General features: G+C 39.1%; 1 protein-coding gene across 1 annotated transcript in view; it reads left to right on the top strand.

Annotated features, from left to right (window-relative positions):
- Window positions 1-23,090, top strand: part of LOC119912003 (cadherin-7-like) — a 106,066-nt gene extending 82,976 nt beyond the window's left edge. The window contains exons 10-12 of the mRNA XM_038730980.1: window positions 8,653-8,770; window positions 12,842-13,090; window positions 21,171-23,090. Coding sequence (XP_038586908.1) covers window positions 8,653-8,770; window positions 12,842-13,090; window positions 21,171-21,685 — 882 coding nt within the window. The 3' untranslated portion in view covers window positions 21,686-23,090. The remainder of the gene's footprint in view (window positions 1-8,652; window positions 8,771-12,841; window positions 13,091-21,170) is intronic.
- Window positions 23,091-23,687: the final 597 nt, after the last annotated feature.

Raw genomic sequence — 23,687 nt, 5'->3', positions numbered from 1 at the left:
AAAATCTTAGGCCGCCCACTGGCTGTCACGCCCATTGGCGTATGCACAGCTGCGACAAAGATGAAATAATAACATTTGCCAGTTGGGGCCGGGGTCAACTCTGTGGCTCTGTAGCACAGATTAACAGGGAGTGCAGGGATGGAATAACCTGCCATTTTTCAGGCCTAATTAAGGCCGTCTTGTGGCACTGGGTCTCTCCAGAGATGCCACTTGTTACGGATCATCTGTGCGTCTGTCTTCTGCCATAATATTAATTGATATTATGATGGGGTTGAGGGGGCAGAGTGGGTAGTAGGGGGGTCGGGTTGTACAGTCACTTCAGTGTAACCATTACATACATGAGTGGACTTGGCATTCTGCTGCCCCCAATCTGCTCCCCTGCCCCTCCCTGCACTCTTGCAGCATCCCAGAGGAGGCTCAGCATCCTCGAGAGACGTGTGAATGTTGGGCAGTGAAGAACAGAGGTTTCCAAACTGTGGGGTGTGCCTCTGCACAGGGAGGAAGAGACATGAGGCAAAGATACTGTGTGAGGTGAAAGAGACACTGTTGTGATGTCCTCAAAGCAAGTTAGTAATTGTAGTTTGGCCCATTTACCAACACGGTCAGCAGTAGAGCTTCAGCGTATGGAGGCAATTGAGGTACAAAACCCTTAGCACCTCACTGCCACAGTTTGTGTCAAACATTGTACTCCTTCTCTGAAAGTTAATAATTAGGTACAGCTGACCACTATATTTTTATCTTTGACCTTGTCCACATTTCCTGGACTGTCAGCCATTTTATGCAGTCTAATGATGCTGATTGATTGATTTACGTCACATTGCGTTGCCGTAAAGTCAGGTGACGTTAGATGGTAAATACGGTGCTTTAGTCTGCTACCAAGACAAAAGTCCATTTAAATTTCAGTAACTGTAATTGCGTTATTTAATTTGAAAAAGTACATTAAGATGTTACTCCATCAAATCTGAACACATGATGTACACGTATATTTTTATAAGTGACTCAGACTTCCCTAGGATATCATTATCTCCAATTTTCATTGTGAAACATCCATCTTTTTATTTATTTATCCAAAATTAGCTTAGAGATCATAGTTAAAAGACAGTTCTCATAACTCCAGAACTGGCCTAAGTCTACACATTTTAAAGTTTTCTTCAGTATCAAAGTAATCTAGTGATGTGTACGACCATGGGTACATTGCAAAAACAAACTGCTAATAGCTAATTCCGCATACTTTTTCTGGTGCCAATTTTCCAAAATTCAAAATTCAGGGTTCAAGTTGTAGCTTTTAAGTGACTCAACGGCAACATTTTATGTCTAAACGTAGAATATTATTATCCTCAAAACAAAACTAAGCACACAGCAGCAAGGCAGCACACAGTCTGTTCTATTAAAAGACGGAACTTGGAGGACATTCAATCTCAGGAGATCACGCTAGCCTAAGCAGTGGCTTGTCAGGATCATGCAACAAACATCCTTGTGTCAAGACAAATCTCAGCAAATGATTCAGATAATCAATGTGAAATGAGAGAACCAGCTAAGAACAAATGAAAAGAGATTGAAAGATGACATTTGTTGTATAGTACATATTGATTGCTATTAAAAAGTGTGTGTGTGTGTGTGTGTGTGTGATGACAGCCGGGTGGGAAGTGTGAGTCGATGCTGTTGATCTGTCGGTGAACAGAGTTGCAGGTGTCACATGTGGGTGATGTTTGGGGCGTCAATTTCATAGGAAATCAAGGCAGAGCAGTGCAGAGTGAGGGGTGTGAAAAAAGCAAGACCACCACTTCCTTCATCAACTCAATCCCTGGGGTGGAGTGCAACAGAATTGGCGTAAAAAAAAAAAGGTCTTAAATCTTCTGAGCTACGTCCGACTTTGTGATTTGAAACTACACCGAGTGCACTAAGCTTGACTGACCACGGTTGTAGCTTCAAACAAGCTTTGGAGGAACTGGATATTGCAAATCAAAAGAAAAGGAAAATACATTTTACTGACAGAAATAAGAAAACTTATAGAGGTGTAGAGCATAAAATTGTTCTCACAGCTAAATTAAACACAAACAAAGAAAAACAGCATGGAAATCAATCACCAGTGCAATCAACAACAAATGTGTTCAAGAACAAATGGAAAGAGCTTTTATCAAAAGCCAAAAAGGATTCAACTGCTTTTAAAATCATGCCAACAGGGAAGTCCTTCACCAAAAATGTCTATAGGGAGCCCTCCCTTCTGCTTCCGCCCTATGGGATCTTATTTTGGAAAAAATATGTACGGTTGTCAACGGCAAGAGACAACAAATGTTTGGATCCCGTTTGAATTGTGCCCTGAATCACACATATGATGTTTGTCAAATTTAAAGATAATTTTGTATGTCAAGAAATAGTAACTAAACCTTTAGTGAAGCTGTTTTGTGTGAAGCTGCTCAGTGAACAACATTTCTCATCTCGCACAATATACGTCACCAACATGTTAGCGCTGTGATGCTAGCTAACCTTCATTGTGTTGCTAATAGCTAGGTTACTTAGCTGTGTTCCTAAATGGATCTCACCTGATGTGTTTGATTTATTGTCTAATTTAGCGATTTCTGCTCCTTTCATCACATCATCTACACATGGAAGCTCTTTGACGTTAGCTTCAGTGACGTTCGCTTTAGTCAATGACAGAAAAAGTATTAACATTACATACAACTACATACAAAATCATCTTTTCTTTGACAAACATATTTTTTTCCAAAATCAGGTCACGTGGTGGTCTACTGGAAAGGGAGAGACTTAGGCTCTTTATATACAGCACCAGTGATGAAGATTCCTCCACTTTTACAAGATTGAATGGCATTGACATTATAGAGCTGTCAGCCCCAACAGTTAAAGTAAATATTCTGTAAACAAGAGGTGCTGCCATTGTGGGTTTTTTTTCTTGTTGTGTGATCATTATTTTTTCGTAACCATGTATAATAGTCTGACTTTCCAACTTACACCTGCTCTATACTAGACGTAGAAGTTACACGTAGATGCAAAACATAAAGGGCTTAAGTATGAATGGTGCACAAGTCCTTACCTTAAAGGTGCCGTAGAATGGAAAACAATATTTCCCTTGGCATAGATGAATAAAAAGAGTTAGCTGCACGGTTAACTGAGAAGCTAACTGCTAACTGCTAGTAGCACTAGCAGCTGCTGATAGCAAAAGTTAGCCGCTAAAGTAACCAGTAACATATAAATAAATAAATAAATCGTCAAAATTGGAGGCAGAGCAGCCGGAGGACATCAGAGGGAAAACTGCACAGTATTTCCTACATCAACTCTGATTCAGTTTCAGTAAAACCAGAGAATAAATTTGTGTTTTTTGTACAGTAATCAGTGAGCCCACATAGCAGGCCTTATATCAGCGTGGTGCCGCTAAGCCCCGCCCCCCTTCTGTGCTTGGGGAAGTTGGCCACATAAAAGCATTTAAACATTTTCTAGAAGAAACTCTAAATACTAAACTATGAACCTGAAAATGATACACTCCTCCCGTGGTGATGTCGTATTGCCATGGCAATGAGCGCCACAAATTTGATGCAATGCTTATTTATACTCTCAATTCAACTTTCAGAGGCTGGCTTGATCTTATCGCATGACTCATCTGGCTCACTATCTGATAATTAGATGTTTAAGACAATATAATACTTTAGACTAGACTTTGTATTTTAGAGAGCTGAAGGAGTAGATTCTGAAAATGCGATGCATTTTTATTCTGCTGTTGTGAAAGAGGGTGAAAGTGTTATTGAAGCTTGTTATCTCTCAGATTTCTTCACACACCAAAGTATCTCAGTCTAGCCATGCTACATTAGCTGGCATTACTTTCCTCATTATAGAGGCCACAGTCCTAACTGTGTCTGCAGTGAGAGTCTAAATTAGCAATGCGTCTCAAAGGAGCACAGATGCCTTGTGTCATAGGAGCAGTGAATTATGGTCATAGCAGTTAACTAACATACTTCAGGTGTTTGGGAGAATAAAATCTTGATTGTTTGAACTGTGCACTGGTGAGAACAGATATATTTTGGTTGGCAGGATGTTATTTGTGGAATGACTGCAAGTACTGGGTGAACAGTCAGCATTTGGTCTGTGAAGGTTCAGCTTAATCACCTGGGTGGTTCGATGTCTGGAGAAATGTGCATCTAAATCACAAGTCTTCAATCAAAAAGTACAGACTCAGTATTTGGCTTTGGATTAAAAAACAGTGTGTTTTTTGATTATGGTTGAAACTCATAGGGCTGGAAATCGTTTAAAAAATGTTATCAGTATACCTGAGGTTATATCTGAGTCATACCAATACCTTAGTGTGAAGAAAATACATTTATACATTTATTTATATATACATACATTTTTTATTAAATCTGCCCATTGCATCATGTGAAACTAAATAAGGCTCTAATATATAGGCTGATTTAGAAAGGTTTTTTAGATGCTAGAATGCTGGTGCAGATACATTTCCATCCAGCCCTGCTCATATCTGTGATGCTCCTTTTTAATGATCATATCATTAATTTTATATTAATCTCTATGGTTCAACATTAAAAATGTGGCATTTGCCGTAATTAAACTTCTGATGAGAAATGTTAACTGTTTTTCAGATGTTTAGTCACTTTTTATTTTACATATTAGTTGATGGCAATGAGGTGAAACAACTTCAGACTGTCAGACTGTCTCCATAAACAGTGGCTATAATGCAGCTAAATACTGTATTTCAGTAGACACTCCTCCTAAATACATACTGCTTTCAAAAGCCCTTTTGTTTTCTGTGAAAAAGTTAAGTGAGTCTCAAGCCCAAGCCAAAATTGGTGGTACGAGGTAGACGGTACATTTGTTTACCATTTTACATCACAGCGTTGGTATAACAAGGCGTAACAAGTGTTTTTTTTCCAGACTGAGAGATTAATGGCTATTCTCTGGCTGATATTTCTGTATTATACATTCTTTATTCTAATATTCTAATATTTTCAGATATGGATTTTTGATTTCTGTGAGCTGTAAGGAAAATCATCAAGGTCAAAACAAAAAAAGGCCTGAAATATTTCACACGAATCTAGAATATAAAAAAGTTTAACTTTTTGACTGATAGATTACTGGAAAAAAATAACTTTTTCACAATATTCCTATTTTCTGAGATGCACCAGTATATTAGCATCAGCAAAAACTACAGTACGGAAATGCCAAACTAGGTTTGACGTTATTTGGAAACCATAGAATAGTTTTTCTACTAGAGAGCACTTATTAGTATATTTGTCAACTGTAAATGTTTCGCTCAGTGTGTATCCTGGTCACAATAAAAAATTACTATCGGCTAAAATATCATTATCAGATTTGATATTGAAAATAGATATCATAAAATATCAATAATCCAGTATGGGTCGGGCTAGAGTGGACGGTGCATCATTTTCAAAGGGCCACAGGTAAAAAATGTTCGGAATCATAGTTTAAGGACACAATTTATGCCCCCCAAAAGTTTTTCACCATTTGTAATTGTTTTGTTTTCTTGCCTGAACTTTATGACCAGACAGCAGACATCCTTATATTTAAGATTAAAGTTGAAAATTGAATGCGAGTTGACAACTATCCTCACATTTTTTGCAATGAAAACGTTTGCATATGTGTGTGCATGCCTGCCTCTGTTGTTTGCACATTCTCCTACTCCTGCGAAGCGACAAATAGAGACGCCTTTGTCCTTTTATATCCTTTTTGATCTGACGTGCAGTCATGTGTAAACTGAAAAAACCTTTAAGTCTGTGATTCATAGGCCTCCTCAGTCTTGACTAGCGACAGGCACCAGTCTGCCGCTGCTGTTAATGTCTTTCAGTGAGAATTTATGCCTACATCCATGCCTCTCTCCTCCTGTCTGCTACTCAACCCATTAGAGAATTCCCCACCAAGAGTTCTCTGGAATGCCTTGCATCAGAGCCACACTAATGAAAGGCATTATACATTACAAAGTGTTTGATTTAAGGATGATTTACAGTCGTTTCCTTCAGCAGCGAGGAATGGAAACCTTCCTAGAGATAAGCTCCGAATCCATCTGCAATATTCAAAGGACATCAAAAGGTTCAAATTGTGTATATGAGGTGTCGGTGTAAGAACCACAAATTTCCATAACAGAGTGAGAGGCTTGTGAGTTATTATGAACCCAGAATCAATGGCAGCTTTCATGATATGCAGCCGAGCATGCATACACTGCATGTTTAGGTGTTCAATTGTTGCGTCTACCTGTCACTGATCTGGTGCTGACACAAACATCTCTTCTGTCTGTATATGCAGATATCCCAAATGTTCTCGAACCAGAGCAGATAACCTTTTTGCATTTCTTGCTTCCCAGATAAATTTCCCTTGCGCTGCAATACCAAACAGTAAACAGTAAAAAAAAAAAAAAAGCATACTTTGTGATTACTTTTGCTGATGAAAGAGCAACTATTTTAATTTTGTTTAGAAACAGTAAAATATTCATGAATTTTCACCCCGCCTGCCAGTTTTAATAATTGGCAGGATGTCGTTTACCACCTACACCAACCCCTAATACCTGACAGCTTGTAACCAGCAGCATTTAATCACAGCTGACAACTGATAATCCATGTCTCAGCACTGATGGATCATTGGCTGTAATTTTTTTCTTCTTCCTCGCCCCTTTTTATTTTCTTTAATTTAGTTTTTTGTCTTGATGTTCGGCGTAGAGCTGTTTGGGGCTGGGAGATGTGATAATTTACTGAGAATTGCTTTTAAGAATCTCTTGGATCCCGTCCATGGGTGTGAGTTGTCAAAGGGTTGAGTTTCTAGATTGGCTACAAAGGATTCAGGAGGCTTGATCTAAATTTATAAGGACACTGCTGCAGTAACACCCACTTTGATGGGCGTCATGGTGGCTATCATTTGTCGTCCATATGGCATGTTTGTGTGTGATATGCTTCTGCTGTACAGCATGTACTGAGTGAGAGTCGCACAGAAGGCGCTGAAATGAAAGCTTAGTGGGGTTTTTTTTGCTGAAAAGAGATAACTTGATTTTCGGATACCACGTTTGTATGAATAAAAAAATCATTACAGCACATGCTGGTGGGTGTAAATAAATTGGTTTATTTGGTAATTTGATTTCCTGCATTATTTATAGTTGTCAACACTGCTATATAATAAAGGGAGCTAGATTCTGTTTAGTCTTGGGTTCAGAGGCAAAATAAAGTGAGCCGAAACAAATAGCATTCACTTGTTTAACTCACAGATATGAATGCTTGTCTTGTATTGCCTCAAGCAAGAGCAGTTCTTATCATGAGTCACTTTCATACTAATGAAATAGGAACGGCTGACTGCATAGCATATGCATTTACTTGATATATGTAAATATAAACCAAGGTGCACAGCAGTTTTTAAAACCAGACCTTATCAGCTGACTTCATTCCAGGTTAGCAGCAAGGAAAATCCCTCTTAGCATGTATCCTGATTGGGGTTTTCATAACTAATTGTATTTTTACGATTCGCTGTAGTTTAGTTTTAGAGGATGTAAATGCACAACTCCCAAATGTCTGATGGTTTTGTAATCATTTTTTAAAAACTGAAACCTCTTTCTGACTATAAACTGATGTCAGTATGAAAAAGTTTTCTTATTTTATTGTACATTTGTTGAGGTTATCATATTAGTATGATTGTTTGAGGTTTTTTTAAATGAAGATAAATCCAGGGTGATACTGATCATATTGGTAATAATGAGCCCAATGTACGCACAATAACAGTTGGCTATTGACAAACTTTTCTCTCATCACTGGAGGTGGTACAACTCCTTACCAAAGGGTGAGCACAAACTGAAGTGTATAGGACATACTTATGTAAACATTGTAATGTTGGCCCACCCAAAATTGAGCTAGTTCTACATATAATGAACGGCAAATTATTTAATTTTGTGGGGGGTTTTATTAATTTAATTTTATTAGTTTCTATTTCACAAAACTGGAGACAAATTAATGTAGATCAGTCAAAAGTGTACTTTTACTGTAATTGGACATCACAATGGGTTGGTAGAGATACATGTTTACCAAAAAAGGACATCTCCACTGTTTGGTAGAGGCTCAAAATTTGAAAACTGTGTGGTCAGTTGAAAAAAGTGATTTGAAATGCAAAAAATTACACAAAAATAACTTCCATTGTTGTTTTTTTCCATTGGATGTTATGGTCTGGGTGCTGGGACTGAGAGAATAGCCGCTGGACAACAATTTGCTTTGGAGAAATCACTTCCCAAAAGAAAACACTTCATCCCTAATATGGTGCCAAGCTCTTGCCAAATAAGCACTTACTGCACTTCAAGAGATAAATGACACAAAACCAAAGCCAAACATTATAAAACAAATCTTTTCCATCAATCAGAATCAAGCTGACTTCCCCCAGTTCAATCACACTGTTGCTTGGCCTTTTAAGAAAGATTTATTCCTCCATGTACATAAATCAGACAGAGTGAAAAGTGATGCACATACAAAGGTTTAAAGACAATGCCCTCATAGAGCTCTTACTACATGCACACATTAAACAATTTATAGCTTTGGTTAACACCTAAGCAGACAGTGAGATTAGATAAAGATCAGCAAGGTAACTAATCTTGAATGTCTTTGCTTATTTTTTTTTTCTTGTGGGTGTTCTTGTTGTCCTCAGGTGATCCAGACCATCAGCGCGGTGGATAAGGACGAGCCTCTGAGCGGTCACCGCTTTTATTTTGCCCTGGCTGCACCTGTTGCCGGCAACCTCAACTTCACCCTGCGAGATAACAAAGGTGTGAAAACATTTTCTTTAACATTGCCTTTAGGCTCCCTGATACTTTGGGATTATTTGTGGGTTAAAATGTAGAAAGGTTTCTCTCTTGTAGAAAAAAAATCATGTACAGGTTATCTGCAAGTGTTAACAAGCATTTCCTCAAAAAAAAGGCCTTAGAAAGTATTAACACATATTAAATTATTAAATTAACAAAGTACTAAATATTTTCTCTTGCCTGCTTTTGCCAGTTACATTAGTTATTAAGTGTTATTTTATCTGGTTGCAGGCTGTCGGGAGCTGTTATACACCTAAACTGAAAATGGATTGTTTTGACAGTTGATTGTGTGTGAAAATGGATTGTTTTGACAGTTGATTGTGTGTGCAAGAGGCTGTTAAATCCTCTTTAGGCGAGTTTCAATCAGCACCATCAGACCTGTAGCAAATACTGTCACTATTACCAGGTACAGAAGCTTGTTGTTTCACAACGGTAAATTTTAGCTACATGTTTCTTCATAGAGTAATACATCCATTCATTTTCTACCGGTCCAGGTTGCCTTAATAACATTAAAGCAAAGATTCACAAATTGTCTTTAAAGTAATTGTCAGGTGCCCATATGGACATCGAAACAGATTCTTCTTGCTGTAATCATTCCTCCCGTTCATACCAGACATTAAAACATCCCTTTACTTTTTCAAAGATCCCCCATATGATCAATGAAGCGGGGAAAAGACTGTAACTTTGGAAGATATCACTTAAGAATCACTTATGAAGCTTCATATTAGCTACAGACACATTTACTTACATTTCTACACAAAATGATGACTCCATCACTTACACTGAAACCTCATAAGGAAGGGATCTTTGACTGGGAGGTATGAACTGGAGGAACAATTACACGGTGTTCATATGGTGTTCATACTTGAAAAATTATAGAAATTATTGGTATAAACCTCTGGGAAATACTGAAGTGATATAGCTTAACAATAAATAATTATAGTTCCTATTATACCTACTGGTTTCCCAACGTGCTTTCATACTTATGATCATAAAAACAGGCATTTAATTCTATTGTCATTCTATATGGTCTTAACAAGGCTTAAATTTAACTTCTGAGCTATACAGAAACCCTGAAGTCAGTCACCAATTTAAACTTATACTAAATGTCTGCATCCTTGTCTAAGCACCAATTGTCAGATCAACCCTGTTGCATACCGCTGCTAGATCAAAAACTCCCTTGACAAAATTGCCAGTGGCCGTCGAAGTCTGTAAAAAGTGTTGGTCAAGTTAGGTACGGGCTATTTGCTGCTTACTTCCTTCGAATTGAGCCTGGCAGCAATGCGATTGACACTTTGGCCATTGTTCACTCCGGCTGGACACAATCTACTCTGCAAGTACAGAGTAACTGGTGCCTCCCGGCATGCCCAGCCATGCCAAATGAAACCATAATTCTGCTATGACAATGCCCCCACTGCCCTTTTTTGTAATTGTTCATCAAAACTGAATGCAAGAACAAACTCTCTGCTGCAACTGGAGCACATCTGAGATTACTCGGTTTGTGCCACAATGCACCACGCCACAGCCTTGTTCTGCTTAGTGCAAGGTCTCTATGCACTACATCAGAGAATAACTTTAACCTTAACGCACAGGCTGAAAACTGCCTTTATGATTTGCTTACCACCTACACAAACAAAGCTGTGGGCGAAAGAAGAATTTTGCTTCTCCTAAAGGATAACATAAATGTTCATTTGCATATAGGTTTACAGAAATGAGAACTGCGGTTAACCGCCACCATCAGTTACTTACATGAATACCCACTTCTGTAAAAAAGTATGTGCAGAGCTGACACGCTCTTGAAGGTAATGCCCTGTGCTGAGTGTTTTGTTCACACGTGTGGGTGCTCGGCTACGGCTGCCACGTTACATATAAGAAGCAGCCGCCAAGTTGTGCCACAGTAATCCAATTGAGTGCAGACCTGTATTACATGATGTTTAAGGTAACCTCTCAAAAGATTACAAGCAGTTTGGCTGGAAAACAGTGTTTGCTAGTTTTGTTGAAGAAAGGTTCTATGTGAAATGGTTTTTACCTTGATTTTAATATGTTGAGTGTATGTATTTTTTTTTTCTAACATTCTGTTAGATTGTCATTTTATCATTTAACTCCAATATTTTCTACAATATTAGCACATGGCAATAACATGGTTAAGGTTAGGGAAAGATTGGGGTAATGGTAAATAAACTGTGGTTAAGGTTATTCAACAAAAACATGGGTAGATGTAAAGGAATAGTTCAACATTTTGGGAAACATGCTTATACTTTCTTGCCAAGAGTTAGAAGAGAAGATGTATCCTCCTGTCATATCTTTCCGTTAAGCACAAAGTTAGAGCCAGGAGACGTTAGCTTAGTCACTGTAGTTCGCCAAGAAATGGGTAACTTCCTGTTAAACAAAAACTTAATTTTTACATTCCTTTGTTGTACAGCTGGAACAAACATGTCATGTTAATTAGTAAGCTTTGCTTGAGCCAGGTGAGCGGTACCCCCTTTTTCCAGTATTTATGCTAAGCTAACATTTTAAAAACAAAACATCTTTTCCTAATATATCTTAAAAATTTTACACTCACAATCATCTTGCCTGTGTGGGTGTGGTTTGACCACTAAGAAAAACAAGAAATGTAAAACTAAGATCATAGTTTGTCACTTTTGTAAGAAGCTGGTTTGGTTTCTTGTTTTTTATCAATTTTTAAGGCCTTTAAGTTAGGCAACTAAAACACTTGGTTAAAGTTAGGGAAGAGTTGGGGCTAGCGTTTGGGAATAGGAGTAATTGCATGTCTGTGATGGTTGGACACACTACACACCTGTCCACCACCTCTATCTCTGCGCCCTTACTCTCCGCTTTGCTACAGAAAGGGCACACTATTTCGTGCACTGGCATTGTGCGCAATCATCCAACTGGAGCACAATTTCTTTGGATGCTTGGCTTGTATATTGGGAGGACCTTTCCTGTTTAAACACAACAATGCCCCCAAGCACAAAGAAACAGTTTTCCCAGTTTGCTATGGTAGAATTTGACTGACCTGAGCTCTGACCTCAACCCCATCCAATATGTTTGGGATGAACTGGAGCACAGACTTTGAGCCAGTATCATTACCTGACCTCACTAATATTCATGTGGCTGAATGGGAGCAATTCCCTGCAGCCAGGTTCCACTATCTTGTGGAAAGCCTGAAACCAGAAGAGTAGAGGCTGTTGTAGCAGCCCATGGTTTTGGAATGAATTATTCAGCAGTCACATAAGTGTTACGTTCTGCTGCTTACATACTTTTGCCATGTAGCTTAATACATCAACGTCTTATTTTTACTTGTATGTGTTTTCTGCTCTGCTGCATGCAGATGTCCCTTGAGGACAAATTATAGTATCACATTTAGAACCAGAGCATATTTATTTAACAATTTAAGTGTTTTATTTTCAACCGTTTTTACCAGCCAACTGTGTGTTTTTCCTCAGCCGTGAGAACATTTAGCTGATTTGACTAATGTGGCATTTACAAGACAGTCCATCTCTATATTCATTTTTAGCTTGTTGTAAGACTCTTGAGAGCAAAGCAGAGTAATCTGAATATCGCTCAGAAAAACAAAAGAGTTGTCCTTCAAGGCGAAAATCTACATTTCAATTGTGACTGCTCAATATGAAAGTGCATTTCAATCTATTGAAATAGTTGTCATGAAATGGCTTTTTTTAGCTGGTGTAATGGCATATTGTTCTCCTGGCGGCCTCTTTCTCTGTCATACCCTGATATTTCATATAAGATTTTACCATCAAACCAAAGCTGTTATTAGCCAACAGGTGGTCAAGATCAGGGAGAGACTCCACAGCATGTCACATAATGAATTGTGTTAATGACACCATCTGTTGGCATTCCTGCTTTTAATACTGTAAAATAATTTTAAACTGCACAACCAAACCACAGCAATCAAGTGAAGCCATGTGCTAGTCATATACATGCAGTTCATTGTTAATTTAATGTAATGAACTTAATGTGCAAATTAAATGCAGCTTTCAAATGACCGATGTATGCTTTTACTCTATTTTGCAGACAACACAGCATCCATTTTGACAAAGCGAGGGGGTTTCAGGAGACGGGAGCAACCTGTGTATCGGCTGCCTGTGTTGATTGTGGATAGTGGAAGTCCTGCTCTCAGCAGCACAAACACACTCTCAGTGCGTGTGTGCGACTGTGACTCTGATGGTGTTGCCTTATCTTGTGGGGCTGTGGCCTACACTGCGACCGGCCTGAGCACTGGCGCCCTCCTGGCTATTTTAGGCTGCATCATCACACTTCTGGGTAAGATGTACATGACCTCAGTGTCAGAAGCTTTAAGTCCGTGTTACAACTACTGGAAAGCTCAGAGTTATCATTATTGTAGTGGTGATATTTTTGCCACGATTCCTGTCAGATATGAAGAAAACCGTAAAACTCAGGGTTTGTTTCCAGCTTGTCTGATCATGGTGTTGCTTACAGTTGCTCCTTGCTGGCAGTTGTTGAAGACGTATTTAGAAGCCGTAGCAATACCACACTGTAAAGGAAAATTTCTGCATTCCTGCATTCATAACTGTACTTAAGTAAATGTACAGTCTGCAAAAAGCACTCAGTATGCAAAACAATGACCCCCACCAGTGTTATATTTTAATTTATTCCATTGGTGGTTGGGAGAAATTTGAACAATTTTATATAACAGTCTCTGCAGTCTCAAATTTCTAACAATGGAACGTCAAGAAAACTATACTTTTGGCTTGAAATGTGTGCTTGTAGCCAAGTCGAGTAGCCATAATGGCTAATATGACAGACAACAACCAAAACCAAATCACTGAATGCCAGAAAGTAGCAGCAGAAAGTAAACACTGTTATGGCTCCACAAAGCTGTCTTGAACTCTCGGTGTTGGACTGTTTGCATGTGAGCGTGTGAACAGCTGCAGCGGTGATGGCGGAATGTTTCTGCAGCACAGTTACAGATAGGAAGCAAATGAGCATTGCAGAAGCAGCATCACTATAGGGACTTTAGGAAAATGATTGGGGTGGGGAGAAGGGGCTGAATCTTAGATTTAATTTTAAATAAAAGCAAGACCCTTCCTAGCATTACTAATAATTTGTATATTTTCTTTTAAATTCTTTAATTCTTTAAAATCTCACAAGGGAAGAGTTAATTTAGGATGAGAAATTTTTAAAACACCCTCCCCTGCTCTCTGATAAAATCCGGACTACCCTCCTTTCAGCAAAAGGGGGTAAAGGGAGGCATTGTTGTGCAGTCCCTTAGAAAATCAAAAGAGTGGGCAGAACATTGGCAGCTTAAATAGACTCTAGCATATAGAATCACATTGCATGAACTAGCTTTGTTTAAGTTGCAGCTGAAATATATTTAAGCTAACAGCCTTGCAGTTCAAATTTAAGTTCAGCTTTAAGTGAAACTAATGTAGATATGCAGTGCTGCGTATCAAAACACTGCTTCGCTGATATGCATTCTTCAGGCAGTTGAATGTGAGAGAGAAACTTTGCTAGAATAGAGTTGCATCTTGAGGTCTTGTACATGTCAAACCAGGGGGGAGTAATTTTCCCCTCATATTTCCTCTTTGGTATATATACATGTGACCTAGGTCAGCCAGCTCTGAATAGTAGTAAGTAAGATACCACACAAATCTGAAACAGGATCAATTAACTAGAGCTGGTATGCTGGGTTTTGGCTGAATTTTGGAGTATTTTTATTTGGCCTGAGCGTGAAGCTGCATCAGATGGTAAAATGATTCATGTGAGTCATTCGCTAAACAGAGTCAAGAATTGATGGAATATGAGGTCACCCAAGGCTGTTACCTTGACTTTATTTAAAACATCTAATTCTGTTTGTCCAAACTTTTAGAAATGTAAGAGAATATGATTATTTCATTGGACACATAAATTAACACAAGGGTCTTCATGATTTTAATCATGTGACAGTGCTCCTCCTGCATTTGTGCCATAGACTGTATGGTTTGAGCACTAAAAAATAAAATGTAATGATGTGCAGTTTCAGTGAGAAGGCAGTGCCTGAAGGCAGCCTCAGTCTGTGATGAGATTTTAGAGGAGGAGCTCTCATGACAGCTTTCCCCAGGTATATATATATAAAGTATATATTCTATATATTAAAACTTAATTATAATATTTCATGAAGGTCATCCAGATACATACTGTATGGAATACTGCATTTCAAGAACAGACACTCCTTTGCTTCTGTTTTTTCAGTTAAGATGTTAGTGTGGGATACTAGTAAATGGGAATTCATTAAAATAACCTTAAAGATAATGCCGCACTGAGCCATCACCTCCAGGCTGTATTATTGCTCATAAAGCCCACAGACAAAGTGTTACCCCATCAAGGCAGAGTCGTAGTTTAACACTCGGATGATCTTCATTGAAAGCTGAGGAGGATCTAAACAGCATATACAATAACTGAAATGACTTATTTGATGGGGTCAAACTTTGCTTTTTATTCTAGTCCCCTTGAAGTTTGCCTTATTCTTATTGCAAGAGAGAATACTTTTTGTGATGAATGAAAACTTCAAAAGAGCAACAGGGGGAAATACGTGGCCACACAACCCTGAACCCGGCATCGCTAATGAAAGCTGTCTCTGTTCTGCACAGCATGGCCTCAGGCCACAGGCTTAGAACTAATGGCCTCCAGTTTAATATACCTCCAAGTCGCCTTGTCTCTGTTTTTGTGTGTGTGTGTGTGTGTGTGTGTGTGTGTGTGTGTGTGTGTGTGTGTGTGTGTGTCTTAGCTGTCCCCTTCAGTCTCTTTTGCTCAATTGGATCAGCCTCTTTTCTTCTCTACTGTGTTTCCTCTTTGTGTATAACCCCCCCTTCACAGCCCCTTTTTCTTACCTTTCTATTAACAGCCCATGCGCGACTGCTCTGCCCAGTCCTTTATTCTGATCTTCCCTGATAGTCTTCCATCAAGACCTCTTTCAATCTGTAGGAAGCAGTTGAGGCTGTGATTGCGTGTGATTGTGTTGTTTTGGCTGAGAGACAAGCCGGAATAAGACCTGAGCTGCATCTCGCTGCCATCATCCTCAGGTGCTGTCAGTCTTAAATCTGCTTCTTTTTTTCCTCTCTCCTCCCTTTCCACCATCAAACTCTCTCTTTCCCATCAGGTGAAAGGAACGCACAGTCCTACCAGCAACACACTGATTGTAGTTATTTGTTGTCATGTCTAATAACTACAATGCAGGCTGCTCGTGGAGAGCCCTTCAGAGTGCCACTCCTAATACGCCTCCTTGTCCTAGGATTCTTCAGAGTTGTGTCTGATAACTTCAATCACAACAGTTGATGCAAAGTGTGCAGTTTCCACCTGCCTGCCTTTAAGCCACACCGAGCTGTATGTGCATTAGCTGTGCCTCAACGTGCTCATAAGCTAAGTGGTCATTAATCATAGGTTGATATTTTTAGATTTAATTACTGGGCTTGTCCTCTACTCCTTGCAGTAATATGCCTGAAAACGCCAGGGCACATCTATGTTTTTTGTAAATGTCATTTAAAAACCTTTTTTTTTATGATACAGTCACTTTTGGATGATACATCCAAACTACTGAGACGATCATTATCTTGTTAAGATCCAGTGCCTTTTTTCCCAGCGCAGGTCAGGTATTGCTGAATCCTCCAGAGGGCCAATTAGGACATTACGTAGCACTCCAAATCTCCAGACAGTTATTTCTGTCTGAGTATTGGTTATCAGACTCATTCTATAAATCTTTGTGGCCATTCATCAGTCTCCTATTTTACGGTGTGTCTCCCTTGTTAGCCCTCTGTCTGTGTCTCTATTTATAAGTCTTTATTCAGACAGCGGACAGTTTCTTTTTCAGATGTGATCTTTAAGCTCGACTGCGCACGTTGGAACCTGCAACTGGCTGCATCAGATTTGTGTGCTTTATCTGTGTAATTATTTGCATCACTACAACACTGGTTGACGTGCTAAAAATAAAATAAAAAAGAAGAAATGGAAATCAGCCCCTCTCTTTTTTGTTTTAGTAAGCAAGTCAATTAACAGCAGATTTGTCTTCATAATGACAGCCTGGCAAAAGCTAAAAAGAACTCTTGTAAGGGAATTGTGAGAAAAAATGCTAACAGCTTGCAGAAAGATACAAAGAACAAAATAAAGACAGAAATGTTGAAAAGACAGTAAAGAAGCACAGGCATATATTGTGGACAGATACACAGTAAAAAGTGTGATAGATAACATCAGCAACAACAAAGAAACCATAAAATCTATTTGAATATTGCAGCAAACATACAGCAGCACTGACAAATAATAAAATGTAGCACTCTTAGCCAATAACATGGAGGTTTTGTGTCGGCTCATTCTGTTTGTTCCTATGCCCTTCATCAAGTCACGGTGCAGAATGCGTTTGTTGCAATATCATCCATGCAGGAGAGTGATATCTGTCATGTGGATGAGGATGCATGAGACCTCCTCATGAGTCTAAACCCTGCTTTCTTCACTATTCTCATAGTTACACGTTTTAGAGCTAAAATGCAACAGAGAACAATCATTCAGAATTAATTAATTAAGTAATTTTTAAGCAAAAAAGCCAAACATTTTCTGTTTCCAGATTCTCAATTGTGAGGATTAGCTGCTTTTCACCATTTCTGTGATTTTAGACTGAATATCTTTGAGTTTTGGGCTGTTGGTCAGACAAACAGCCCAAAACTGTATAAACAGAACAATGCAAGATTAATTGGTAAGGAAATTAATCATTTGTAGCAGCCCTTGTAGTTACAAAGTGTTTTAGAAAGGAAAAACAATGTGGGGTGTTCCCGAAATCTCTAAGGGTCCTTTCACACCTACCTTGTTTGTTGAAGACTTTTGGACTTTTCAGTTTGATCCAAACCAAAATTAGAGGAATGAACAGCTGAATCTTGGTTTGACAAAAAGAGGTCAACATGTCAAACTGAACCATGGTTCATCTATAGCTGGGATTGACTCCAGCCCCCCACAACCCTGTACGCAGGATAAGCGGTTGACGATGGATGGATGGATGCAACTAATCTACTGCACTTGAAGTTGGCACTGCTATAATAATATTGTGGCAACGATATAAATCTGTTGAATCAAATTTGTCATGTATAGTTCTTTAGTGTGCAAGATAAGTGCAATGTGAAACCAAAACTGACCTGATCAAACATATACAATGTAACAAAAATATTACTTTTGGGTGTGAAAAGGCCATAAGTCTATTCACAATGATGAAACTAAGTCTTTTAATTGAACTGCATTTCAAATCAACAATGACACACTGTTAAAAAAACAAAAACAAAGTTCAATTGTTATTATTGTCAGTCAATGGCATTGAAAGTGTTTATTTAATTATTTATTATGGAAACCGAATATGTGGGCGGGGTATAGCTGTGAATAGATATGAGAAGAATTTATATCAAGTCCTTCAGAGTTAAAATATTCTGTCCAGCTTTGTGTACTAATTGGCTATGAAAAATCCCATGCTGTTTTTATATGTACAGTGGATACTGAACAGCTGGTTAATTAATTGCCCGTCAAATCAAGCTTTTAATCAGAAGCTAAACTGTGGCAGCATGCTCTGTCCAGACAGAATTTTTTCAATTATTATTATTTTTACATTTCTTTCAGTAACAAGTTTTAGAGTTTTAGTCACTTTCACTGATGTAGCAATGTATCGGGGGACATCCTGTTCAACCTCAGCAAGCGCTGTATGCTTTAAAACCGCTAAAAACGTCTTTCTTATAACAATGCATAGTTGTGACTAAGTAAGCAACAATCAAAGTTTAAAAAAAATGTACTGTTTATTAAGAGTTTAGCAGTGAAAAGCTCAGATAATGTGCTTCACTGAGACTGTGTTCATGTGGTTTGATCAGAGTTTAAAAGCAACAACAGGTTTTCAGGGCCTTTAAACATTTGGGAAGGATGGTTTATTTATTTAATAAACAATCTTCCTACCACTGGTTAGTATTAAACAAAAAGCCTCCTTTCTTGTCAGACAATGTCTCAGCTGCCAATTGATAACTCTCTTAGAAATTGCACTGCAGTAGAGCAGCGACATAGGAAGTGTGTGGGTGATAAAATTAATGAATAATCAGTCCCAAGTTCACCAAAATCACACAGCACATGGGGGGGAACAAATACTCTGATGAGAAAGCACATTCACTGATTCATGCTGGTAAGAAAAGGGCAGCACAGAAAACTCACCTTGTTCACTATCGATTGTGCGGGGTAGATCATTTAAACAATTCAATTACAGCAAAAGCCTTTGTAACACTAAATTGATCTCTGTTTTTCATTTAGTGTACATCATCAGTAAATGTGTTATGAAGAGTGGGGCTCCTATAGCATTATGGTTATGTGTTTGCTAAACTGTCTGGGCTGGAAATCATTTCTTACAGGGCCCTTGGTTCCTGACAATGACTATTTATATGCTCGGCGACCCACCTGCTCATCCTAGTAGGACGTGATTGGATGTTGGCCCGCTTCCAGTCTGTGACGCATCGTGGTTGCCTTCTAGGCATTAAACCCTAAAGAGCTTTGCTGGAAAGCACTGAGAATATTCTATTTCAATGTGCCACTTTGCAATTCACTTTGGAGAAGCACGACTGAATCGAATAGAATTTAGAATGACTTGAGTTACTAAAATCAGGGGAAACAATCTTCCACAGAAATATTTGCCATTCTGTCTTAAAGCACTAAAAAAGGTGTCATGGATATCAGTAGTGGATATTAGACTGGGAGGACAATTCTAAATATTTCACAAAAATGGTTGAATGGTGTTACTTGTGCTGCTGTAGTAGGGTACCAGCAGTCACCAAATACCCAACAGAGAGCTACCCATTCATCTCCCGCAGCCTTTCAATGTGACACTTTCTTCCCTTCCATCTCTTCCATTTGCTCCCTTATTAGACGTTGTGAAGTGGTGTTTGAATTTGGTTCCTGGGCCTCTTTCTCTGCTGCTTGCAGTAGCTCAACACAGAGAAGGAAAAGAAATATGGGCCCACGGAACGATATTTCACTGGCACCAGCTTGACATTGATGGATAGAGGATCATTAGACATTTGCCAGTTTGCTTGGGCGTAGAGTTATTTTCAGCAATAATGTATGGGAGAGGGAACGGGGGCTGGAGGAGGGCTTCTGTTAAGATCTCAGAGGGCCACAGATTCCAGTTGGGTGGAAGTCTTAAAACTAAATGTAGGTGGTGGAAACCACGGAGGGGCACAATATATTGCATTGCAGGTTTACTTTAGTAAACCCTGATTAGATTCATAGTGCAGACCTGCCCCAACCTTTTTAGCTAGATGAACTCAAACACCCCTTCACTGACACCACCTGTCATGTTTCAAATGTATTCATTTGAACTGATTTTCAACAGGATGTTATTTAACACTATCGTCTATATAAAAGTGGACATTGGTAGCCTACAATAATATTTCCATACAATTGTACTATCAGTGTGTGGGTGGTTTAAGCCTCCTTGCTTTAAGCTGAACCATTTCAACCATGTATCCATTACTGTTAGCTAACTATTTCAAGTGTGTGTGTGTGTGTGTGTGTGTGTATATATTAGGGCTGTCCCCAACTAAGGATTACATAGTCGAATCAGAATCATCAAGTTCTGCCTGTAGTTGACTGATAGTCGATCATGTGTGTTTTTGTGCATGGCGATTGCAAGCTGAAGCTAAACTGAAGCTTATTGACCCTTTTCTCTCTCTCTCTCGCCTGCCATTCACCGGTCAGAGTTTGCATACATGCCTACCGACAACTGCATGCATGTTGCGGTTCCTCCGGGTCTATTTCAAGTAGCCAGCTGTTTAAAAACGATATAATATTCTTTTTGTGGTGAAAAATTATCCAAAAGTACAGCGAGGTGCGGACAACTCGGCACACCATGAAGTTGAGGCTAGGTCTCTTCCAAGTGTTCCTCCTGCCACTACACACATACATACACGCTATACCTATACATGCGCACTGAAGACCCAAGGTTAGGGTTACAAATTTGGATTTATTCACGCACTTTAAAAACATTTATTGAAAGTTTTTTTTTCTTTTTACATGTTAATTTACAGCATTAAATGTTGAAATGTGTATTGTAACGTTATTAAGTTATTGTCAGAAAACTGGTAGTTCTATGTAAAATCAGATGTTGAGCACCCCCATATTGCCAAAATGGCATGATCTTTGTTTCACTGCGAAGCTTCGACTGTGAGATTGACAGTCGAATCAGGCTCAACCCATCGAATCTTCAACTATTCGGGGTCAGCCCTGATATATATGTATAAGTAAATCTACCTTGTACCATGTACCTTTTTAGCTGAGTTGCACAGAAAAGATGCGCATTGCCAGTCAGTATTGACTCAGACATCTCTCCCTTTCTCTGCAGTCATGGTCCTGCTAATTGTGACAATGCGTCGGAGGAGGAAGGAGCCTCTGATTCTGGAGGAGGAAAGGGACATCAGAGAGAACATCGTACGTTACGACGACGAGGGCGGGGGCGAGGAGGACACAGAGGCCTTCGACATGGTTGCCCTCCGCAACCTAAACGTCATCAGAGACCCCAACGTGCGGCGAGATGTCACACCAGATACTCCCACCTTCTTTCATTACCCATCAACCACTCGCCCGGCCTATAAATCCCTGCCGGACAACGTGGTGTTTCGAGAGTTTATTTGGGAGCGACTTAAGGATGCTGATGTGGACCCGTCAGCTCCCCCATATGACTCTCTGCAGACATATGCGTTTGAAGGCAGCGGCTCTGTAGCAGAGTCGCTAAGCTCACTGGAGTCACTAAGTACAGACTCAGATCAGAACTATGACTATCTCAGCAGCTGGGGACCACGCTTCAAAAAGCTGGCCGACCTGTATGGCAACAGCGACGGCACCGGTGTCTTCTCTTAGCCCCTAAATTTCTCTCCTAACATTTCTTGGACTTATAAAAAAAATAAGAGTAATATATTGTCAGAGAAAATGATTTTGTCTGCCTTAGTGCATTGGAGGAAGATTCAAAGACAACACAAGCGAGATTGAAAGAAAAACACTTTGACTTCAAAGGTTTTCAGTTTGTTTACCTCCTTGTATGGATTTTCAAAAGCGTGCCATGGTGAGTTTTGACACAGACTTCAAAAGTGGCTTGACTGAGGAGGAAACCTTGTGTGCAAAAGACATTAAAGGTTTCAGATTTTGGGCTTCAGTCCAACTATTGACTGCAGAATGCATACATGTTGGAGCATTCTTATGGGGAGGCACCTGTCCTTTCATTCCAGCGATGGGCACGGGCCCAGCACTCTTGCTTTGATGCATTCCTTTGCTATCTTTGTGCTAAAAGAAACATAAACGTTTCTCATGAAATGCTGTCTCCCTGGCGGCTAATCAGCAGTCACTTGACTGTTCATATAAAATTTGCCGATTTCTATGGGTTTTTATTTTCTTCTTCCTCTTTTTTTTGTGGGGTTCCGGGGGAGGGGGGGTGTTGAGAAGCTGTTTTTCATAAACATTTAAATACGGAGCAACATTATTCATGGACTCTGTCAAACATTTCAACACTATATGAAAAGTGCAGTATAAACAAGTAGTTGATGTGCTAAGGAAGTGATGTGAAGACATAAGTTGTGCAAATAATAAAAAGAATGACACGCTCGACAGTTTGATGTCTCCACTGGGTAAAACAGGAAAGCATATCATTTCTCTTATTCTAACAATACATTTTGCAGATGTTGCAATGTAGTGTTTGTCTGAGTCTGTTTTTTCTTCCGCCTTTCTATGGCCAAGTCCAATATGTATGATTTCTGAGCTATAATTCAGTTGTTCTGCTTTTGTATAGGGGGCGGGGGACTGGGAACATTTGCTACATGAGAAAGCTTTGCTGAAGGATCTGTCTTTGTTGTGTTTGATAGCGAGGTTCACGCCACCTAGACTCTAGAAAAAATTACTTGTTTCTGAAGTGACAGTCCGTAACTGGGTGAAGTTGCAGTTTGTAAGTAAATGAATTTTGCTTCTGTAGTTTGCAGAGTCCAGCATATATTGTCATTCAGAAATGAAATCATTGATGTCCATGGTTTGTTTATTGATGGTGAAAGGACATACTGTATGATAATAATCATGTGCCGCATTGTGCCAGTTTTGTTTATCCAGCTTAAACAAGTTACATGTTACAATTGGGAGTCAACATGTACAACCGATATGTATTATTATTTATTTTGAAGAGGCAGAATTGTGCAAATGATGTTTTTATCCTTTTGCTGAAAATAAAAGACATTCAGTTCCTTAAAGACTTAAATGATTTCTTTCAGTCCATCTGAATAGAGAGAAGTAAGTAAATGAAAAGAGGTTATTTCTGATAATAAACAGCCAACATCTGACAATAATAATCAATGATTTAAAAGAAATGGTGCTTCACAATGTGCATGTGATGAGCTCGAGGAACTAGACGGGGGTTAAATAGCGATGGGGAGACTATTTTTGATGAGGCTTTTGTAGTTGAAAGGCCTGATCCAGACAAAGCACCGACGCTCCACCGAGGCGTGTGTGATGACTGCGAGGCTCACCTTCGGCCATCCGAGGAACCTTGTGCAAGTTAGTCAGGCCTGCTTCAATCACAGTAAGCTCCCTTAAAGGTGCATTCAAATACTGCACCTAATGTGACGCCTGACAAAGACACGTGTACACTGTCTTCATTTGACTTGAGCCAGGGCTCCATGACAGTACAAACTAAGAAATGTTTAACAAACCAAAAAGGTCTATAAAATGTTCTTATATTTTCACATTTTATTATTTAACAGTTTTATTTTTTATATTCTGAAAATTTGATCTCCTTGCAAGGTGCTAAATGTTGATTCAAAGGATTTATATTGGACTTTAAATAGCAACATTTAAGAATATTTTCTTTAAGATTATCTGAATG

The sequence above is a fragment of the Micropterus salmoides genome, unplaced genomic scaffold (assembly GCF_014851395.1).
Source record: "Micropterus salmoides isolate LMB-PRFRI ecotype aquatic unplaced genomic scaffold, ASM1485139v1 Ms_hic_scaffold_1, whole genome shotgun sequence".
Taxonomy (NCBI): domain Eukaryota; kingdom Metazoa; phylum Chordata; class Actinopteri; order Centrarchiformes; family Centrarchidae; genus Micropterus; species Micropterus salmoides.
This window is presented reverse-complemented; position numbering and strand designations above follow the sequence as displayed.